Source organism: Anas platyrhynchos, chromosome 21 (genome assembly GCF_047663525.1).
Source record: "Anas platyrhynchos isolate ZD024472 breed Pekin duck chromosome 21, IASCAAS_PekinDuck_T2T, whole genome shotgun sequence".
Classification (NCBI taxonomy): Eukaryota; Metazoa; Chordata; class Aves; order Anseriformes; family Anatidae; genus Anas; species Anas platyrhynchos.
This window is the reverse complement of record NC_092607.1, coordinates 16786719-16808754: the sequence shown is the minus strand read 5'-3', so window position 1 is coordinate 16808754 and position 22036 is coordinate 16786719. Positions and strand designations below refer to the sequence as shown.

General features: G+C 62.0%; 1 protein-coding gene across 3 annotated transcripts; it reads right to left on the bottom strand.

Annotated features, from left to right (window-relative positions):
- Positions 1 to 1881: 1881 nt before the first annotated feature.
- RGS19 (regulator of G protein signaling 19) lies at positions 1882 to 17036 on the bottom strand. 3 transcript variants are annotated; one of them, XM_072026306.1, is made up of 6 exons: positions 16879 to 17036; positions 6200 to 6345; positions 5848 to 5984; positions 4175 to 4249; positions 3234 to 3468; positions 1882 to 2580 (listed from the first exon to the last, which is right to left on the bottom strand). In XM_072026306.1, the coding sequence occupies exons 3-6, from the start codon at positions 5946 to 5948 to the stop codon at positions 2392 to 2394; spliced, it is 600 nt and encodes a 199-aa protein (XP_071882407.1). In that variant the 5' UTR covers positions 5949 to 5984; positions 6200 to 6345; positions 16879 to 17036; the 3' UTR covers positions 1882 to 2391. The 3 variants fall into 3 exon arrangements, with proteins under 3 accessions (XP_071882407.1, XP_027328776.1, XP_027328777.1); XM_027472975.3 differs by lacking the exon at positions 16879 to 17036 and adding an exon at positions 8503 to 8659; XM_027472976.3 differs by lacking the exon at positions 16879 to 17036 and adding an exon at positions 8262 to 8388.
- Positions 17037 to 22036: the final 5000 nt, after the last annotated feature.

The following is a 22036-nucleotide window of genomic DNA, read 5'->3' as shown; positions in this document are numbered from 1 at the left end:
CACGATAGCTTTTGGTCTGAGGCTTAACTCCTCTTCCCTTCTCTTCTTTCCTCGCTTTTGGCCGGGGTGGTGCAGCGCTCAGGGGACCCCCACGAGCTCTCTGAGCACTGTGGAGCTCTCCCCTGCGCTTCAGCAGCACAGGAGCGTTTGCAGCAACATCTTACAGCCTCGCTGCCCCGTTCCGGAGTGAAAAACAAGAATTTCCACGGGCTTTTCAGCATGCCAGACAGCAGACATTCACCAGAGACCTTGGAGATGCTTCGAGGGGAGTAAGCAGCCACATGAAAGCCACGGAAAACGTGCTCGCAGGCCCTTTGAGGGCTGTGTTCCTCTCGAGGCAGCGATCCCAACAGGATCCTTTGCTCAGGGCTTTCACTTCGCGGGGTGCAGCCAAGTCTCCCAAGAAGGAAAAAGATTCAAAGATGCTGACAACTTGTTAAGCCTCACGAGTCTTGCGGCGGATGGGATTATTCGAGCCAGGCTTGTGAGGGAACAGTGTCCTCACAGTAATGCTTTAAAAAAAAAAAAGAAAAAAGCTTCAGGATCTAAACCCAAAGCTGGCCAAGGCGCTCTGGCTCGTGCGCTGTGAACGGGAGCCAGCTCGTTACCAGTTGCTGTTGCTTTTTCTTCTCGTCTCCCTGTACGGGGGGAGTTGAGCTCGGGTGCAGTTTGCTGACAGCCCCCAGTTGCAAAAGGAGCTGCAAAAACAGGAGGAGATCCTCAAAAGCTGGGGGCTGTTCCCCCATGGCAGTCCGGGAGGGGGAAGCTGTTGGGTAGAGGTATCTCAGCGGGAGAGGTTCCCCTAAAAGAAGCTTAAAAGCAGCAGGAGTGGGAGCTGGGGAGGAATTGGGGTCTGTTGGGGTAAGTGGAGAGGGTCCGACCCCCTGCCGTGCCTTTAAAACAGTTTTAGGGCTGCTCAGCCTCCAAACCTTGCACCAAACAGATTTTGGGAAGCAAGGCAAGGAGGCAAACCCAGACTCAGAGGTAAAATCTCTCCAGTTTGGGGTCCGAGCTCTGCCCTGCTGCGCTCCCTTGGCCCAAGCCCTCATCACTCCCGAGCACGAGCAGGGAAAGCCCCGGGCAGCGAGGCTGCTGCTTTGCTGCTCTCCTACCCACCATAAACCTTACCTTGGGTTTTATACGGCTGCTGGGAGCAGGAGGGGAGCTGCCTGCCACCGAACCGAGCACCCAAAACCCCAACATTCCTGAGCAAACAGCCCAACTCTGGGCTCTCTCAAAAAATCCCTTTGCTCCAGCTGCGTTTCCAGCTTGGCAAACAGCACCGCGTTCACGGAGCTGAATTTCCACCCAGTCACACCACTGGGAAGGAAGGAAACAGAACCAAAAAATAATAATAATAATATAAAAAAAAAAAAGCTGGGAACTTTTTTTGTTTGCTTAAAAAATACCTTCAGTAAAAAGAACCAGGGCTTTTTTTCTTTTTTTTTTTTTTTTTCTTTTCTTTTTTTTTTCTTTTTGCTTTTTGAAAAGGGAGGGGATGACTGTGGAGCCCTGGGGTGTTGGATGGGGCTGGCAAAGGGGGCAGCTCCAGGACGCCCCCTCCCCGCTCTCCGAGTGCATCTTTGGGGCCAAATCCCTACTGCTGGGGTCCTTCTGGAGGCTGAGCCCCTCGGGCTGCCTCCCTCTGCCCCCCCCGGAGCAGCTCTCCCCCAGCAGGATGTGGGATTTTGTCCTCTCCTGTCCCCTTTTCCAGCCCCGTGATGTCCCCCGGACCTTTTTGGGGACCCAAAGGGGCTGCAGGACTGCTCCCCCCCCCCGTCGGCCACTTCAAACAGACGGAGCGAGGTAAACCTGACAAGTTTTTATATGTACACAGACGTCTGTCAAACCCCCCTCCCACCCCTCCAGACGAAACCCCCCGCCCTCCTCGTAAAAGCCAACGAAAAAAAAAAAAAGCATTTAAAATAAAAAGATTTAAAAAAAAAAAAAAAAACAACCGACAATTGACCTTCCCTTCCCAACACCTCCCCCCCCATAAAGAAAAACCCCAAAAAACAGTCCCCAAATGGGTCTCAGGTGGGAAACGGGGATGTGCTGTGTCCCCAGGGGTGGCGGAGAGGGGATAAAGTGACCTCTTCAAAACGGGGGGCGAGGAGGGGCGCGGGGGGGAGCCCCGGGTGCTTCCCCAGCTCAACGGGGCCGGGGCAGGGTTCAGTAGTACGGAGCCACCCCGGGGGGGGCTGCGGTGCCACGACCCCCCCCCATGGAGGATAATCCTGGAGGGTGGCCCTGGGGGGGACCCAGAAACCGGCCTGAGGGTTCGTAGGTAAAAAGCTAAAAACTCAGGGGGGGGGAGGATTCGGGAGGCTGGCGGGTCCCCAAACCCTCCCGGGGGTGCCGCATTCCCCGCAGGTGTGTCCCCCCTCCCTTTTAGGACTCGGAGGAGGAGCGGGAGACGCTCTGGAGCAGCGATTTGTATATGGCAGAGTTCAGGAAGCGAGGGTAGGAGTCTCTGTGCATCAGGGTGTAAATCTGCAGCTGCGCGTCGTCGAAGGTGTGCGAGGACGGCTCCTGCATCTTGCGGTTGATCACCTCCCGCACCCGCGAGTCCAGGCTCACCTGGGCATCACAGAGAGAAATTAGGGTTATCATTGGGGAAGCCCAGCACCGAAAAACCCCAACCCCGAGACCAAACCCTGGGTGAAAACCTCGTGGGGCAGCACCAAACGGTGGCCCCGTGGCGAGAATTTGGGGACCACCCCGGTGCCGTGCACAAACGTGCTGGCAGGATGGCTCCATCCCTGGTAAATTCCTGGGGACAGGGTGTAAAATGGGCTCACACGGGGATGGTTTTGGGGTGGTGCTGTTCTTCGCTGGGTGCTGGGATGCAGCTCAGGGTGTCCCCACCCGGTGCTGCTGCAGCATCTCCTCGGCGCGCTGGTGCCCTCGTGAGGCTCCGGCCCCGCAGCACAGCCTGGCTGAGCCATGGGCCAGCGCTGTGAGGAGCTTTGGGATTGGGATCGGGATTGGGATGGGGTTGGGGACACTGCTGTGCACCAGCAGGGGGCAAAGCCTTCACCCTGTGCTGTCGCAGGGGTTTGGCACGATCCCTTCACACCCCTGCTCTCCTCCTGCTGAACCAGGGTCCCCAGCGCGTCCCCGACACCCCAAACAGCCCCGTGGGTGCTTTTTCCCTAACAAAACCGCCCCAAAACCCTCACTTTTACCCCGCACGACCCCTTCCCGTGCTCTGGAGGGGCCCTGCCCCGTACCTCCTTGGGCGAGAGGATGGAGATGTAGTCCTCGTAGATCATCCTGGCCTTCTCGTCGATGGTGTGTTTGTTGCACTCGGTTTTGAGCTCCTCGCACGCCAGCCAGAAGAGCATGTTCTCCTCGCTGTACTCAGTCCGCAAGAACTCCCGGAAGACGTTGCGGCCCGCCGGGCTCTTCATCAGCTTGTCGAAGGACTGTGCCCAGCCCCGCACCTCCTCGGGCGTGGGTTTGGCGCTGCGGGGTCGCCGGGATAGGGGGGAGGCAAAGGGAAAAGCATTACCGCTGGAGCGGGATGTGGGATGGGGCTGGAGGGCTGGGGATTCCCCACCCGTGGCTCCGTGCGCATCCCCTACAACAGGGAGGGTCCCTGGGGACCCCCAAACCACCCCAAATGCACCCCTTGTGCACCTGCTGCTCAGGCTCCGCTCATTGCAGGGCTCCTGGAGCTCCCCAGAAGCGCTCACGGGGTTTGTCCGGGCTCTGTTCGGCCAGGCTGGACCCTGGGCTCGCTTTAAGCTGAATTTCCCCAAATTTTACCCATTTTGCTGCTGGTTTTGCACTAAGACAGGAGGGAGCACAGTGCCGAGCTGCACTGCTGGCGGGTCCGAGCCACTCGGGGAGAAACCAGGCTCAGGGCACGGCTGCTCCCTGCAAACCCTCCCCGCTACAGCAAGGCAGGGGCAGTAATTACTGTTGGCTAATTAACACACCTGACCCCTGGGTGCTGCACCAGGTGCTGCACAGAGCACCCACGGGTGGGCTGTGTGCTGAGGGGTCCATCCCATGCCCAAGGGAGCAGGGGCTTGGTGCTGGCACCCCCGTCCTGACCCCCGTGGGTGCCACAGGAGGCTCGGCGCACAGCTCCCTGTGCCGTGCCGTGCCAAATTGTGCTGTGCCGTGCCGAATTGTGCCGTGCCCCCGGCGCTGCCCCTGCACTCACCACGCTTCACAGTTTGGGATGGTCTCCAGTTTGGTCTCCCGAGACGCCCTCCATGCTCGCTCCCGGTCCTCGTTCCTAACGGGGAGACGGAAAGGTAGAAACGGGCGGCAGGGGCCGGGGCTGCTGCCCCCACCCCATCCCCGATAACTCCTGGATGAGAAATTTCCTCCGTGGGCACCCACAGCCCACACCCCCGGCTCTTCCCTGGGTGCAGCAGCACCCTGCCCGCCCCCAGCACCCCGGCTCCCTTCTTGTGCAATTCCACCCCGCTCGTGCAATGATTTCCTGCGCTCGGGGCACCGCTGAACCGGGGCTGAACCGGGGCCGGGCAGCAGCACCTGCAGAGATCAGCAGCCAGGTGCAGCCGGCGTGCACCACGCCACCAAAAAGTGGCTGCAGGACGCTGTGGGCAGGGTGCTGGGCTGGGTTATCACCCTCTCCAGCTGCCAGCGGGTCCCGGTTTGTGCAGGAAGCACGCAGCAGGGATAAATTTGGGATGGCAATGGGCTGAACCCTGCGCTCTTGCTGCGCCGGGGATGCCCCAACCCGGATCCGGAGCGCACGCACGACGGAGACACCGGGGCACCGGCGTCCCCCCTGCGCTCTCCGCTCCTCGCCCCCACGCTGCGAGAGGAAAGCGGCCTCCAGCCAACTTCCCCCCGCGAATTTCGGAGCCCGGCGCCAACCACAGAGCTTCCTGCTTGCGACACTGCCCCTCGGCGCTCGCACAACGTCGGCCCTGCAAACTTCTCCCCCCCCCTCGGCAGCGGGAGGGTGGGCGAAGCCGTGGCGCGGTGGCTGCGGCTGCGGGCACGTCCCTGCCCACGCTGTCCCCAAAGGGTTTGTCACCCGGCCCTGCCGAGCCCGGGGATGGCTCATCCCGGTCCTTTCTTGCTTTCTGTGGGGTTTTTCTGTCCCATCTCTGCTCGTGAGCTCTCGCGGACACCGAGGAGGGAGGCAGGGAGGTGGCACGCTGCCCGTGCCCGAGCCTGGGGCTGGCAGTGAGGGGAGCTGGGAGCTGCTCCGGGGCCTCGCCGTGTTGGGAGGTGGAGGAAACGGAGCTGGCGAGGAGCTGGGGCCCCAAGGACACAGCAGAGGCTTTTGGGGCCGCGGTGTGGCAGTGCTGTGGAGTGACAGAGTGCTGCCGTGCCAGCGCTGGGGTGTGCCGTGGGGGTGCACAGGGCTCAGCTCCAGGTCTGGATGCTCCTCCGGGCTTGATGCTGTCGGTGGCCACATCAGGGATCTCAGCAGGCTGACACGGAGGATGGAGAAGAGCAGGCGGGCTCCCCAAAATCCGTTCATCCAGCGAGAAAACAGAGCTGGGAATCCTCGGAGAGGAGGGGAGGCGCAGCCGACGGCGAGCAGCTGGTGGTGGCCTGGCTTCGGGCAGCACCTGGGCCCAGCTCCGCACAGCACCACGCACAGAGCTCCTGCTCCTGGCCATGAGACCTGCCCGGAGCAGCCGGGTGCCCCAGGAGGGGGGGCCAAGATTTGGGATGAAGCAGAAGGGCAGCGGAGCTCCCCAGGCTCTGCGTAGACGCCAGCAACGTGTGTACCCCTCCCCACAACAGCCCGGCTGATTTCCTGGTCCCCTCCAGGTCCAAACACCCCCCTACAAACCCCACGCGCACAGAAACATCCCAGAGGTGAGAGGGGGGGGGCCACACACGTACCACGAGCAACTGCAGCAGCAGCACCAGCAGAAGCAGCAGGCGTTGGGGCGGTGGTTGCTGGCGGGTTGCACCGTTGTCGGAGAAGTCTCATGCCGGGACATCGGAAGGGGTGTCTCTGCGGACGCGGGTCCTGCGTACTGGGGGGCACATGGAGAGGGGGGTGAGCGAGCTGCGGGCAGGACACCGGCACCAGTTTCCCCCCCCCAAAAAAAAAAAAAGCAGTTTTTGGGTCCGTGCTGTGGGTGCCACCACCGGTACAAGCACGGAGCTGAACGCGGGACCCCAGCACCGTGATTTATTTTGGGCTCCCGCTCACCATCAGCCACCCCCCCGGCCCCGGTCTCTGTCTCACCTGCGTCCCAGCCTCATACACGGTGGACGTGGGGGGGTCGTGCTGCGGGGGCCCTTCTGCTGCTCGCCGCTCCTCCCAGGCTGCGGGTCGTCACCCGTGGCGCCGGCACAGCCCCGCTAGCGTCCCTGCAGCCTCCTGGATGGAGCCTGTGGGAAGCCAGAGGGGGGGCACCGCGTTACCCCCGCGGCCAGCACCCATCCCCGAGGGAAGCAGCTCGGGCAGGGCTGCTCCATGCTGGGAAGGGCCCTTGGCACGCTGCGGGTTGGGGCACGGCGGGCAGAAACGGGGCAAGAAAAGGAAGTGAAAAGGAAAGGAGGAGGGGAAAGCGAGGCAGTGGGTGCGCTCCACGCCACGCTGGGACCCCTCTGGTGCTTTGCTGGCAGGGTGATGGCTGCGCCCTGCCAGGCACCCATGGGTGCAGGGCTCCTGGGGGCTGTTCTGGGCTGGCCCCAGGCTCGATGCCCCCAAATTTTGGCTCTGCAATGCTGTGTTTGGCTTACAGCAAGGGGATTGGGGGTGCTGAGCCTTGCACGCAGCAGTGGGGCCAGGCAGGGAGTGGGGCTGAGCCTCACCCGCCCCCAGCCGTGCCCCGTGCCATGGCTGGGCCCCAGGGAGCCACATTTTGGGGATGGGGAAGTCAGAGCTGCTCTGCGGCATCATGTGAGTGGAAGGAAACAGGGGGGGAAGTTCTCCGAGCTCCCGGCACCAAACCAGACCTGAGGGGTGCCAAACGCTGACTGAGCCCAGAGCTCTCCATCACGGCTCACCCCGCTCGCCCACCCCACAGCCCCCGGCAGCCCTGGCCTGAAGCAGCCCCGACCCCATTACCCCTCGTCTCATCCCCCTGGGTCAACATCCTGCCACGGGTCCGGGGTTTTGGGGACAGGCTGAGCAGGATGATGCTGGTGGCAGGCGCTCAGAGCCGTGCACCAAGGCTGCAAGGACCGGGGGCTGCGGTCGCCCCCTCCCCGGGCACGGCCACCCCATGGCAGAGCCTTCAGCGAGCTCCTGGCCCCGGCCCTTGGAACCCTCCCGCTGGCTCCCCTCGCTCCCACAGGAACTAAAAAGGAGCGAGGCTGTGTTTCTCTCCCAATTGTCCCTATTTATAGACCCGAGTGCTGGCAGGACGGCTGTGACCTTGTCACCCGGCTCGGCAGCGGGCTCTGCGCCCTCAGACAGCGCTGCTGTCAGGTGCATTTCAAAATCCTCCTTTTTTTTTTGGTGTTTTTTCTTTTTTTTCCTTTTTTTTTTTATTTCCCCCTTGGCTTTGCTTCTCCCAGACCCACCCCCTTCACTCCCCCCAGCCGCTCTCCCCCCTGCCCGCAGGCAGCAAAATCCCACAGCAAACCGGCAGTGACCGGGGCGCGAATTACAGCAAGGGGGCTGCGGGGACGGGGCAAACACGGGGGAAAACCGGGTGCTGGGAACACCCTGATCCAGGCGGCCCCGGGGCAAAGAGCAGGAGGCCGTGGGGTGCCCGAGGGTTGGGGACAGGGGGACGGGGCCGCAGGGATGGGGCCACCGGGGCCGGCGGATCAGGAAGCGGGGCCGCGCGGTGCCGGAGGGGAGGCGCGGGCGCGCACGAGGCTGCGAAAAGAGGAAGGCGGCCGAAAAGGGGACGTTTCCCAAGCAGAGGCAAGAGACGCCCCGACAGCCACCCTCGTCCCCACCCAGGCAGCTCCCCGAGCTCCCCGGGGGCTTCGCCCGGTGCCGCCCCGCAGCTCTCCCCATCCCAACGCAGAGCGCACCAACGGCGGGGCCGTGGCCGTGCCACCCCGGTGCCTTTCATAGCTCCAAGCCCCCTTTTTGGCTGCGCACGACGGAAGCTGCCCCAAAATCGCTTTGGAAGGGAAATGTCCCCTTCCCCAGGCTGGCTGCCTCCTTATTGGGGCCGTCATGGTGTCGGCTCGGCCCCCAGGCACCATGTGGCACTGCTGGCCCTGGCCAAAGGCACCAAAACCGCCCCACAGCGGCTGCAAGAGGCCCCACGCACCCCGACACCACGCAGCAAAGCCACGGCGAGCGCTGACCCAAGCGGTGGGGGCGATGCCCCCGCACGCACCCCGTGCTCCCTGAGCTGGGCACGGTGCCTGCAGCCACCGTGGCAGCGCCGGGGCATCCTCCTCATCCTCCTCTTCCTCCTCCTCCGGCCACAAATCGGGGCGCAACCGAGCGCCGCGCCCCGCGCCCGCCCCGGCCCCGCCTCGCCGAGCCCCCCTGCACCCACCCGGCCCCCGTTGGGACGTCCCAGGGGCAGCCCCGACGTCCCCAAAGGGCCAGCACCGCAGCGCATCCGTCCCTACCTGCGCTCCGGCCATCGCCACGCCGCCGCCGGCACCCGGCTGGGCTCGGCCCGGCAGCCTCAGCGGCGGGAGCGTGGCATCGCCCGGCTCGGCGGGCAGGGAGACGGGAGAGAAAAGAAGAAAGTAAGAGAAAAGAAAAGAAGCCGAACACATCCTCTCACAGGAAAGGGAGTGGTAAGGGAAGTGGCAAACTCAAACGAAGAGTTCAGACCTTTTTTGGGAAAGCCCCGCCAAGGCCCGGCTGCTCTCCCCGCCGCTGCTCCGTGCCGGCCAAGAGCCGAGGGCGCCCGCTCGGGTGGCACGGGAGGGCAGTGCCACGGGCACCGGGCAGCCCGGGGGTTACGGGGAGCCCGCTGGTGGCGGCGGGGCCGTGCTTTCTTCCTGCTTCCTCCCCTCGGCTGCCTCCTGTCGATGCTGTAAGCGTGAGAGCAGCGTGGGGACAGGGCTGTCCCGGCGGTGCCGGGTGCCCACCGCGGTGCCGGGCGTTTTGGGCATGGGGACAGCACCAGGGTGTGCCGGTGCTGGAGCAGCCCCGCAGCCGAGGAAAGAGCCACCACGAGGATCCGAGTGATCCCAAGTGATGCAAGGATGTGTCCTGAGCACTTCGAAGAGCCTGTGGTTTTCACCGCGCCGTGCCCCAGGATTTTTCGGGTCTCCAGAGCCTCCCAGGGCTCTGCCCGCGGGGCGAGGAATTTGGCAGCGGGCGAGCGGGGCCGGTGACTCCGGGCGGGCTGAGTCAGAGCCTCGCACGGTGCCTTCCAGCAGCATCTGTGCGAAACAGGGATGCGCCAGCCTGCTTGACATGCAGAGTGGAGCTGAACTCCCTCGGCCAAGAGTGACTCACAAACAAAGTTGTTTGGCTTTTTTTTTTGAAGAGAAAAAAAAAAAACAACAACACGAGAGAGAAAAATCAGACGCGCGACCTCAGCTTCCTTGATTGAATTTGCCCTCGGCAGCGCTGTGGGTGGAGGGGGCTCCACCCCCGGCCTCGGGTGCAGACGCCGGGCACGGCCCCGCTCCTGCCACCAGAGCCAAGGGGCCGTGGTGACGGCACCGTGGCCACCCCGGGGCAGCTCCGAGCCCTGGCCGCAGCACGTGCCCGTTATCAGCCCGGCCCAGTGCCCTTTTTGCTACCTCGCCTTCCCCAGAGGATGCTGGCTGTTATCTCCCACGCCGTGCACCCCAGCACCCAAAAACAAGGGCCGAGTGCGCACCGCAGCAAGGGGGGAGCCCCCTGCAAAGTCCCCCCACGTTTTAGCGGCTCCTTTTCCTGCACCTTGGCCCCACGGAGGGGTACGGCACCGGGTGGGGATGCTGTGGGGCCAGGATTCCCACCGGGCACCTGCATTTCCCAGTGCACCCAGCCCAGCTGGGGCTTCACCACCCGGCCTCATCCTGCCTCTCCGTGCAGCAGCCGAGTGGCGCCGCTCTCCTGGGGGCTTTTGGGGCTCTTTTGGGACGTTTTGTTTCTCCAGGCACCCGAAACTCGTTTATTTTCCCTGGGGTTTCCCTTTTCCATTTCCCAGCCCCGCGTGGGAGCCCCCAGCACCCCCAGCTCGCTGGGCACCGCGGGTATTTTTGTTTTCCACCATGGGTGTTGGCTTTCTGCCACAGGAGGGAGCATCCCCTTGTATTTTAGGGGTCAAAAACAGAAGGCCAAGCTGGACCCACAGCCACACGAGCTCTGCTGCCTCTCCGTGCCCCAGCAGGGCTGCAAAAACACCCGGAGCTCGTGCCCCCCACTGCCACCCGTGGAAGTATCCCCACGGGACGCTGCGGGGACACCGCGGGGCTCGTCCTCACCCTGCCACCCTCAGCCCTTCCAGCTTCGGGCACGCACAACCTCAGCACCTCCGACCTCTGCCAAACTTGCCAAATTGGGCTAGAATCGGCCCTCGTTGGTGGCAGTGGGGCCGGGACCCCCGGGACCCCCTCACCCCATGGGCACACGGCGCCGCCGAGCCCCGCAGCTGCCTCCCGCCCCCGCTGCCTGCCCCAGCCACCTGCCGGCGCACAGGAAGTTTTAGGAGCTATTCTTAGACACTGTTTTTTTTGTTGTTTTTTTTCTTTTTTTTTTTTTCCTTCAACAATTAGAAAAGGCCTTAAAAAGGCTGGGCTCGAGCCCCCCCCCCTCACCATCCTGGTGCCCCGTGGGCACAGAGCAAGGCTGACCCTGGGGTGCTACCAGGAGGTGCCAGCGCCTCCTACAACCACAGCCGGGCACCGGCCGGATCCGGGGACCCCCTCGGCCCCGTGGGGATGAGGGCGGAGGTGATGCTCCCACATCTGCACCTCCACCCCGCCCTGCCCGCTGCTGGCTCCCCGAGCACCCGCAGAGGCACCCGCGCACGTGGCGGAGGTGGCGGCGGCGAGCGGATGCCTTCTGGGGGGAGCCCGGCTGTGATTTTTCTGCCACCCGCTACGGCGGGGAGAGAGGCAGGGCCTGCCGACAGGAAGGAGGAGATGCTGCACGCGGCGTTTGGTTCGTCCCGGCACCTCCCTCGTCTTTAGCACCGGGTCTTTCTGCAGCGAGCATCCTCCGAGCCCAAACCCCCCGCTATTCTCCCCAAAACAACCCCAGCCGACACGCCCCGAGGGGACCCCCTTGCAGCCGGCGGCCTTCCCCTCCAGGCCCCGGCTCCTGCACAGAAACGTGGTTAATTATTCCGCGGCGTAAAAATAGCACAATCAGCCGGGGGATTTAATAAGGCAAGCCCTGGCAATTCCGATTCTATTAGGAGAGGCACCGTGGCGGCGTTAAGGCCGGCTCCCATTAAGCGCTCGGGAATGATCCATGCGAGAGGAGAAAGGTCCCAATAATCAATACCAAGCAGGGGCTAAAACGCACGGACCGAGCCCAGAGGCTGAGAGGAGAGAGGGAAGGAGGGAAGGGAGGGAAAATGCTCGGTGTGGCCGTAGCTCCAGCCCCGTTTTGCAGCGGGAGGCGGCAGGACTGGTCGGGCACCTCGAGCAGGCAGAGCCGGGCTGGCAGCACCCTGTGCCACGGCCACAGCGTCCCCGGCCCCTGCACCGTGCACCGAAACGCCTCCATCGGAGGGATCCAGCCATGGGTAACCCCCCCTGGGAGAGGAGAGCACGGCGAGGATCTGATCCTGCCTCGTTTTGTCCTGCAGGAGCCCAGGTGAGGTGTGCAGGGGACGCTGCCCGACCCCATCCACACGCAGGCGGGAGCGCTGGCACGGCTCCTCCTGGGATTCGGAGTTATTTGGGGGCTTGGGGAGTCCAAGAGAAGCAAGGAGGAGAAGAGGAGGAATTGGCCTTTCCGAGGAAATGAGGAACTAAAGGAGAATAAACCCGGGAGCGAGGTGAAAGGATGGGGAAAACCCCTGCGTGCCGGGGAGCGCTGGATCAAAGGGCTCGCTTACCGTGGCTCCGCGCGCTCACCGATGGGCGCCGTCCCCCCCAGCCCCAGGATGAGACAGGTGACATCCCCCCCAGCCCCAGGACGAGACCAAAACCCTGTTGGGATCCCAACAGCCTCATCCGGGGACCCACACCCGGTGGTTTGGGCTCCTGAGCTGGCACAGGCAGGAGGTGGCTCTGGACACACCGAGGACGTGTCCGGCCCCGCTCCCATTGATGTGGTCAGGGCAGGGCAGAGCCCAGCGGCCGCTCGCCTGGCACAGGGACCGGCCAGGGCCACGCCAGCCCCGTGGCCGGGGGCTCAGGGAAACACCTCCCAAATGCTGCACACGAGAGGTGTCAGCTCAACTCGGCTGCTAGAACCCAGCAGACCCCTGCCCTGCAGGCTCCTGCCAGGCCCTCTGCTCCCCCCCATCCAAGGGACACCCCCCAGGAGAGCGTCCTGCGGGCTGACACCTCAGGCAGGGGAGATTTTGGTGACCTGGCTCCTTGCCCCAGCTCCGGAGCACCCCAGGGGACAGAGGTGACCCCCACACAGCGGTGATGCTCAGCCCCGTCCCTGCTGAGCACCGGGGAGCTCAGCGAGCGGCTCTCCTCCTCCGTCTGTCTGCAGCCCCGGGGGTTATTTAAAAACCCAAACCAAAGGGGAAGAAAGGTGGCGGGGTTCGGCTCGGCCACCCCCGGGGAGGAGCTGGCAGCGGCAGAGGAAGGAAGCGCTGTCACCCTGTGCCACGGGGACAGCCCACGGCCGCTGCTTTCCGTGCAGGCACCGCCGGCACCGGGGCAGCCTGGGCACGGTGAGGGGTGGCCCTTGCTGGGGACCTCAGTGAGTCCCCTGATGTGACAGGCCACCCTGGTCCTTTTTTGGAGCCCTGGAGGCGAGGGAGGCCCAGGGGATGCTGCAGGGCTCAGCTGTCACGGCAATACCCAGCACCAAATCCCTTCTACAAGCTCCCTCCTCGTGGAGAAAGCCACGCCGGGCTCACGAGCGGTGTCTTTCCTCGTTTCTTCTTTGTTTTCCAAGGCTGGCACGAAGCTCTCCCTTCCTTTTCCGGGGTTGCTGCCCGCTAATGCCAATCTGGGGCTGTTTGCTCTTCTCCTGCCCTTTGCACTGACGCGCTGCTCGGGCATTCCTCCTCCCGCTCGAGGAAACTCCCCAAGCCCCCATCGGCTTCACATCTTCAGGAGGGGGGAGCCACGGGAAAAAAACTCAAACCCTCAGCCCCAGACAGCTTTGCCAGCTCCCCGAGTCCCCTCTTTATAGGGCCAGCAGCAAATTTGGCTCGGGGGAGGGCTCCTGCGCCCGTCCCGCCGGCCGCAGCCTCCCCTGCCTTGTGCCCGGGCGAGTGCTGACAAGCGAGGTGGGAGCGTGGAAAAGCCTCGTCCCCAGAGCGAGCAGATCTGGGCGAGGAGCGAGCAGATCCTGAGCGAGGAGCCCTCAGCAGGCCAGCCGAGAGCAGGCCAGGCTGCTTCCAAGGGTGGTTAGAGAACTGGAAGGGCCGCTTGTGCCGAAAACGCTCCCATGCGCTTCCCCGCCGTCAGGAAACCCCCTTTTTTCCATGCCCGAGATGAATATTCAAGCCGAACCCCAAAGGACTTTGTAGTTCTCCTGGCTGCTGCTGCTCCACCCTCCCCGGGGTTGTGGCCCTGCTCCTGCAGGAGGCTGTGCGGGACGGGGGGAAAGCAGAGCGACCCCTGCCTCGATGCTGAGCTCCACGGTGCTGTGCACCCGGCAGAGCTGACAGCGTGGGCTCTCCCCTCCCTGTGTGCCTCGGCATCCACCAGGCTTTTGTTTTCTCTGTGTTTTTACCCCAAAGCCACCCCCTGCTGGGTCCCCGGGTGCCACGCAGCACCTGGGCGCACCCAAGGCACGGGCACGCTCGCCCCCAGCACGCACGCGCAGCTGGATTGGAGGCATCCGACCCCTACAGGAGGTTGTGGGTGTCCCAAAAAGGCACGGAGAGCGGCCCTGGCACCATGGGATGCCCCAAACAGGCTCACTGCAACAGCTAAAAAGCTCGGGGGTCCCCAACGCTGGCCGGGCCCAGCTTTCGGTGAAGGATAATGGAAGAAAACAGAAGAATTAAAACTGCTCGGGTGTCCCCGAATGATAGGGGGGGAGCAGGAGGGACTGCAGCATGGGGTGGCACGTGGTGAAGTAAACGGGGAAATAAATGGCCTGGGCAAACCCAGCTGTGATGGAAATGAGCTGGAAGAGGCTCATGTAGAGCTCAGCGGCTGGGGCACGGGGCGAGATGCTCGTGGGGCTGACGCCGTGCGCTGAGCCTGGTGGAGCAGGGGGTGGTGATGTCCCCACGGAGCTGCCAGCGGGCTCAGCACCTTCCCCTCTTGCACCACGCAAAGTTCTGGCCACCGTTCCCCCATCCTCTGCTCTCCACACGGCCGAAAATCATTGCTGGAACAAGTTAGAGGGCAAAAAAATACCCGGTGGCAACATCCAATCTCCTTTCTTCCCCCAAATTAAGAAGTGGCGATTAAATAACGCCCATAAACAACCGGCTTTAGATCCTCCCCCCCACCCCTCCGAACAGCTTCTGTAATGGAAACGCACAGAGATGTGCAGAGACGAACGAGGAACTGAGTAATAGGAAGTCTCGGCGAGGCCGCGGGCACGGGGTAACCCGGAAGCGTCTGCGATCCCGGGCGAAGCCCGAAGCGCTGCGCCCCGCGGCGATACCGCCTCTGGCACGGCCCGTCCGTGGTGGCTGCTCTGTTTTTGGGGTGCTGACTCCTGGCTGGGGGGGTCGGTGAGAAAAACCAGCCCGAGGAGCTGCAGGAGCTGGCGGGGAAGGCAGGGTCCCCTCTGGATGGCTGGAGATCAGAGCCAGAAGCGCGTGCGCGGTGATCCCACCTCTGTTGGAGTCGCCTTTCCAAAAGCATTTTATCCAGAGGATAAAAGCTTGGAGGGAAGGAAGAAAAGTCATGGCAAACCTGCACGTTCCCTGAAAAAGTTGAGGAGCTTCTGGCCTGGATGGGCCAAAAGCACCAGCAAGTGCCAGGGGCACGGCGCTGCTCCTCCACTCCGTACCTGGGGGGCTCCGGATTGCACTGGGAGCGCGGCGCAACCCGTGCCCACATGGGCCCTGTCGAAACTCAAGATCCTGTAGCCTGAGCTGAGCCTAGAAGTGAGATTAGAACCAAAGAGAAGCAAAGACAGCAGAGGATGCACTTTGGGAGGTGGCAGGGACGTGCTGCTCCTGTACCGTGGGCAGCTCAGCATTAACTGCCCCGCCGAGGTATTTTTCTCCCTTGCTCTCTGCGGGTTTGAGTAGCATTATCAGATTATCTCCCTTCGGTTCCTTTTTTTTTTTGGTTGTTGTTGTTTAATAACAATATCAAAACGGGCGCACAGACCCTGATTGAAATAGATTCGAGTCGCTAAATTCCTGCTTCCCCACTATAATCTTATGAGGTGGAGTTTGTTTAATTGCCGAAGAGCACGACTGTATTTTGATTAGCGGCTTGAGTCATTTGTGGGGAAGGGCTGACGCGGAGGAGCTAAAATCCTTGTAGGGAAATCTGATGTGGCGCTCTCCCCTGGGAGACATTCTGAAATATGTGCCCACTGGGGCGACCCGTGTTCCCAACGAGCACGATATCCACCAGGACAGCCAACGCCACGGGCTCGGCGCATCCGGCGCGCCACGGGACGAGCGGGACGCATCCAGAGGGGAGCGAACTCCCCTCGCGGCGGGGGAAATCCCTCCCACTCACTTAACACTTTTTTTTTGTGTGTGTGTGTGTGTGTGTGTTTAGTTTCTTAAATAAGGCCGTGGATCCGTGCCAGAGCAGCCTCATGGCAGCGGCGGGGAGAGAGAGAGGGAGCTTCCCGGGGTGGGGGGGAACCTCTCCGCGCCCCCCCATGTGCCGCCTTGACCCTCTCCATCCCTCCTCGGCCACGGGGACGCGGTGCCAAGCGGTGGCACCCCGCTGCCACATCACACACGTGTTGGGTGACGGGGAGATGTCACATCCCCATGATGGGGACACGTCCTGGGCACTGCCGAGCCAGGTTCCCCCTTGCCCTGAGCTCCTGCGTGGTGCTGGGGGGACCCGCGGTCGCCTTGACCTCAGCCAACCTCGCCGAGCCGTGGCCCCAGCCAGCGAGGTCGGGGCTCCCCGGTGCTGCTGCTGTCTGTGGTGGGGCTGTGGACCCCCCCTGCACCCCTCCTGCACCCCTTCTACACCCATTCTGCACCCCTCTGCATTAGGGAGCACGCAAGGACCCAGGCACCCTGCCCAGGATGCTCCAACGCTGCCCGGGTGCACACCTGTGGGTGCAGGGAGGCCTCCAAAGGGGGGGGAAACCCAAGGCAAGCAAGCAGCCCCCCCTCCAAGGCTGGGCAAGCCCTGGTGCAGCCGGCCCTGCAGCTGGGGGCCCCCTCCTTCCTCTTCTATCCTCCTCTTCCTCCTCCTCGCAGGGGCCCTGCCCTTCCCCGGGGGCGATGCAGAGGGAAGCCCCCCCCCCCTCCCCATTTTGCTCGGTCCCCACGGAGCACCCCGCTACGGACAGCAGCCCCCTCGGCCCCCCGGGAGGAGGGGGGGGGCTTGGTGACAGCCGGACAGATGGACAGCAGGACAGCCGGACACACGGCCAGCAGGACGCACGGCCAGCAGCCCGAGCTCTCCATCAGCCCCAGCGCCCCGCCGTGCATGTGGCCGGGGCTTGGGAGGAGGAGGAGGAGGAGGAGGAGGAGGAGGAGGAAGAGGAGGAGGAGAAGGGAGGATGCACGTTAAGGGGGGAGCGCGCACGGAGGGGTGGAGGGCAGGAAAAGCGGAGGGGAGGGGGGGGGTCACCGATTTTTGGCACGCACCGCGCCAATACACGAGGGAGGGGAGCGCGGCGGGGCCCGTGCGCGCGTATCCGTGCCCCCCCATCCTTTTTATTTTTATTTTTTCCAGCCCCCCCTCCAAAAAAAAAACAACAAATACACCCCAAACCCAACCCGGGGAGGGGGGGGGGGTACTCACGGGCCGGGCATCCGCGCTGCCACCGCCCAGCAGCGCCGTTCGCTGCCGCCGCTGCCCCGCTGCCCCCGGCCCCCGCCGCCGCTGCGCTGCCGCCGCCGCCGGGCTCGGCACCGGGGGGAGAGGGAGAGGCAGCGGGAGCGGAGCGGAGCCGAGCCGAGCCGAGGCACTGCGCACGCGTTTCCCGGCCCCTGCGATTGACTTCCTAAAGCAATTGCAGCTCCGGCACTTCCTCGCGTCAAAACACAGCCGCGCGGACACGCCGGGATGGAGAGGGCAGCGGGCAGAGGCACACCAGGGGTTGGGTTTTGCTCCTGAAAGGTGCTGGGGGGTGCGCAGCTGGTACAGGCAGCTTGTATCCAGCTCCCAGCACCCAGCAGCCAGCTCCCAGTACGCACCAGTGCCGTGCAGCCGGACTGGTGTGCTGCACGAGAAGCCGGACTGGGATCCTGCAGCAGCACCGTGCACCCAGTACCCGCAGCCAGCACCCAGCAGCGCACACCCGGTGCTGGGGTCCTGTGCCAGGACATGGTGCTGGGACCCCTCACCAGCACACTTGCACCGGCACCCAGCACCGTGATCCCAAAACTGGCACCCTACCTGGCACCATAATCCCCAAACTAGCACCCTACTTGGCACTGTGATCCCCAAACTGGCACCCTACCCGGCACCATAATCCCAAACTTGCACCCTACCCAGCACCATGATCCCCAAACTGGCACCCTACCCAGCACCATGATCCCAATACCAGCACCCTGCACCAGCACCCACCCACATGCACTCAGCACCTGGTGCTCTGCAGCAGCACCCAGTATAGGTGCCCAGAACCCAGTATAGGTGCCCAGCACCCAGTATAGGTGCCCTGCACCCAGTATTGGTGCCCAGCACCCAGTATTGGTGCCCAGCACCAGCTCCCTGCAGGCTGGACCCAGCATCATCCCCTGCCCCAGCACCCAGCCGGCCCCACACTGTGCCTCCCCATGGGGGCACAAGGAGGGAGGTGTCCCCTCCGCACTCTTCCCCCAAATGCATGGGGATGGGAAGGTGCTGGAGGTCCCCCCGCCTCTGTGGGGTCCTGTGGGGTCCCCGTAAAAGGGGCTGCTGGAAGTGGAGCTGCCCCAGAGGCTGCTTCCCTGGCTGAGTCCCTGCCAAGGAGCGGCTTTCCCTAAATCAGTGGTTTCTCTGCTTTTTTTTTTCTTCTATTTTTTTTTAAGGGGGATTATGCATCGCTAAAAATAAAGTGTGATAAAACTTTGGGAGAGAAAAGAAGCATAAAAATTTCATGATCGTGCCAGCCAGGGAAATTATCCCACTTTATTATTTAAAACCTCATTAAAACCCATTTCCCTGGGAGAGACAATGATCAAACCACCGTCTATTTCAATCCCTGAGACGTGCACTCTGCTACGTGGGGAAAGCGTTTAAAATAGGCCTTTACATCTGACTGCCGAGCTGAAAACCCCAATCCTGACCCCTTCCCATGCGAGCAGCATCCCGGAGCCGAGACCCCTGCCCCTGTGCAGGCAGGTTGCACGATCCCACTGTATCTCCTGCTGCCATTTCAGCATTCTCTTTGGATTTTCCTGTTTTTACCCCTCCAGCACACTCACTACAAAGCGTTTGCTCAGGGCGGACCTGGGCACGGGCCCTTCCAGTTGTAACTTTCCCAAATCTTTGTTCCGAGCAGCTCCAGAGCCGGGTGGCTGCTCCCTCGTGCTGTGTGGGGCTGCCAGCTCCCGGCTTTGCTTCAGCGGTTCATTTAGCTGGGAGCTTGCAAGCGCCTGTAAAAGCCTCCCACGTCTCCAGGAACTGCTTTAGAGTGTGTGTTTGGGATTTTTAGAAATCCCCGTGCATATTTGGGCTTGCGAATCTTTGTGATTCTTGGGCCAGATGTGTCCCTTTTGGTGACAAAGCCAGGTCTCCTCTTGGAAATGTGAATGGGGAGATGTGGGGAGCTCCCAAACCACCAGCGAAGTGGCCTGGTCAATGAATAGCTCACAGTGCCAGACACCTCTTTAAACACACCCAGGGAAGGGGAAATGCATCTTTTCCAGCAATTGCCAAAAGCTCCAGCAAACAACCAGGATCCCTGCTTGGATTCTGGTCCGAGTTTCTTCCCCCAGGGCTGAGAAGCGGGGATGGGAGCAGGGCAAGGCCACCACCACCCCGGGGAAGGCTGCCCTGAGAGGTTTTGGATGCCCCATCCCTTGAGGCATTCAAGACCAGGCTGGATGAAGCCCAGAGCAACCTGATGTAGCGGGTGGCATCCCTTTTACAACAAGGCTTTGGAACTGGGAGACCTTTATGTCCCCCTCCAACCCAGCCAGCCCACGATGAGCTCCACCAGGGCCTGGCTCCAGCCCTTCCCGGTGGCAGCTCCCAGTACAGCCCCGGGGGGCTCTGCTGCATCCCCCTGCCGTGCCTCAGCCTCGAGCAATGCCCCTAAACCCCACAGATTTATATTATTTTTTCCTCCTCCGAGGCTCCCCGGGGCCGTTGCAGTAGCGGGGCCCGCCCGCAGGTGCCGCCCGACTCCGCCGGGAGCGGCTCTGAGGGGCGGCGAGGCCCGGGCCTGGGCCCTCGGTGGCGGCCGGGCTGGGGCTGTGGTGTCCCGGTGTGGGGCTGAGGTGTCCCGGTATGGGGCTGAGGTGTCCCAGCATGGGGCTGAGGTGTCCCGGTGTGGGGCTGAGCTGCTTCGACCCCGGGGTTGAGCTGCTTCGACCCCCGGGGTTGAGGCGCCTCAGCCCCGGGGTGCTCAGGCAGCCGCCTCACGGTCCCCTTCTCGCAGCCTGGAGAGTGTCCCCAAAGCACACAGTGGGGTTTTTTGGTGGGGCTGCCTCTGTTTTTTTTGGCATTGCCCGTGGGATTCTTGCTGGGTAGTGTGGGGTGAGCGTTGGGTGATCGCTGCCCGGAGAGCGGGGGCAGCGGGGACTGCGAGTGGGCATGAAGCAAACACCTGCAAAGTCCATTTTCCGCCCCAAAAAGCAGAGCTCCGGTACCTCCAGGCAGCCTATGGAGCTCTTTTGATGAATATCTGAGAGGAGGCGGCCTGTGTCAGGTCTGCAAGGCTCCCCGGTGGGTTCGCAAAGCCCCATTTGATGGAGCAATCCTGCCAGCGGTTGCTCAACACCCATCGCCAAAGCACTGGGCAATAGCAGTGGGGCTGAGTCCTCCCGTGGTGTTTCCAGCTTCTGCACACCCCCCCAAAAAAAAGCTGGCAGGCAATGGGACGGGATTTTCGGAGGCTGCTTGGCGAGGCTTTGTGTTGGAAGGGCCTCCTTCTCCCCCCGCCCCGACCTGGGCTTTGCAGGCAGCAGAGGGAAATTTGAGTGGAAGGACCAAAAAAAGGCACTTTGGGACCGGAGTTTTGGAGTTTCGAGGGATTAAATGAGTTAATCAAGGTGCTGTGGGCAGGAGGAAGCAGAGCTGCCCCCAACAGCACCCCTGCCCCAGGGCAAAAACCCATCCGTGTGTCTTGGTTCCCCCTCTGTCTTTGCAGAATGCTCAGCTCAGGCTGTGCACTGTCATCACAGTTAATTTATTCCCTTCTCAGAAATACCCCGGGCACCCTTCACAGCCGCTGTGCTCTTTTAAGGCCCCGGAGCTCGAAGATAAAGCAGCAATGTGAAGTTCTGGGCTGGGGCTCTCCGCAGGTTGTAGAGCAAAGTTTAAAAGGGGCTTTTGCACCACCAAGAGCGACACAAGTATAAATTCTATCATGTTTAGGGGGAAGAAAAAAAAAGGGGGGGTTGATTAGTTTGATTTCTTAATGTAACAGAGCTTATGCAATCACATCGTATATCAGTGCATTCGTATTCTTCCAAATTCCTCTCTTTAAAAACTTGTTAACCCTTTTTTCCAGCTTGAGCCCAAACCAGCGGCGGCGCAGAGCTCAACTCCTCCATTTACGATCGGACAAGGAGTGACCCTGCCAGGGCTGCAGCTGTGAGAAAGACCAAGACAGGCTGTCAGCCCCTATTAGACAGCGGAGAATCCACGCGGCCCTGACGTTTGATTGATGCCCGAAGCGTGGGAAAAGCTTCAGTCGGAGCTTGTGCCCTCTCAGGCACCCAGGTCGGTCCCCCAAGAGACGCCAGCCTGCTGAGAGCCCAGCTTCGCAGGGCTGTTTGTTTGCTTTTGAGTGCTGAGCTTCAGGAGGAAGCCAGGGGGATAGTGCTGCTGCTCAGTAATGGGATCAAACCAGCGCTGGGGCTGCAGCCCCAAAGGCTTTGGCATTGCAGAGGTGTCCTCCTTGGAGAAATCGCTGCAATTTATCGGCACTGCTGACAAGGGGCACAAATAATCCTTAAGGGTCCTGAGCAGCCTCACCTGGGGCCTCCATCCACACCCCTTTCTCACAGGCCAGGAGCTTTATTTAAGCTCAGCCTAAAACATTCAGCTCTTACTTATGCCATACTGCAGCAGTGCTGGAGTCCAGCTCAGCAGGGTCTCATGGGTGGGCACAACCCAAATCTGGAGGTTGGCTTCATGACCACAGCCCTGCCTTGCCACCACGAAGCTGCTCAGCAGGCACCAGACCTGATCCTGACCTGGGGACTCCTATAGCATGGAAGCCAGGCATGGGCCTTTTCACAGAGCAGTACTCATTTAGTTATTGACTTTACTACTTGTTGTAGTGTTGGTGAATAACATTCCCTATTAGCATTATGATTTCCCCCTGTGCCAGCTAATGGTAGACTTTCTTTCAAGCTCTCATCACTGTGTGAGAGATAGCAGCATGGTTGTAATGCGGTGTCAGAAAGAAGTGGGAAGTGGCAACAGCAGGGACGAAGCTGAGGCAGATGCGTTCTTGGGCTTCTTCTTTTTGGCTGGAATCAAGGCAGGCAGGAGGCACCTGGGTGTCTGTGCCCTCCTCTTGACTACCAGGCAGAAAAGCTGGACCACGTCAGGCCTGCTCCAACCTGTCTGCTGTGATAGTTCAAAAACTTTTAATATGTGGGAGGAATTGAAAACCACTGTGGAAATCTTTCATCTGTGTCCAGAAGCGTGGCTTGGTCTGGTCTCTGTGGAAGTCCACAGATAGCTGGAGCAGCTCCCGAAGGTGTTGGAGAGCTGGTGGGAGCTCTCTGCTCTTTGGTTGGAGGGGAAAATGATCAGCGATGGGAAGGGTGTCCTTGGGGTGAAGGCCAAGTGCCTACAA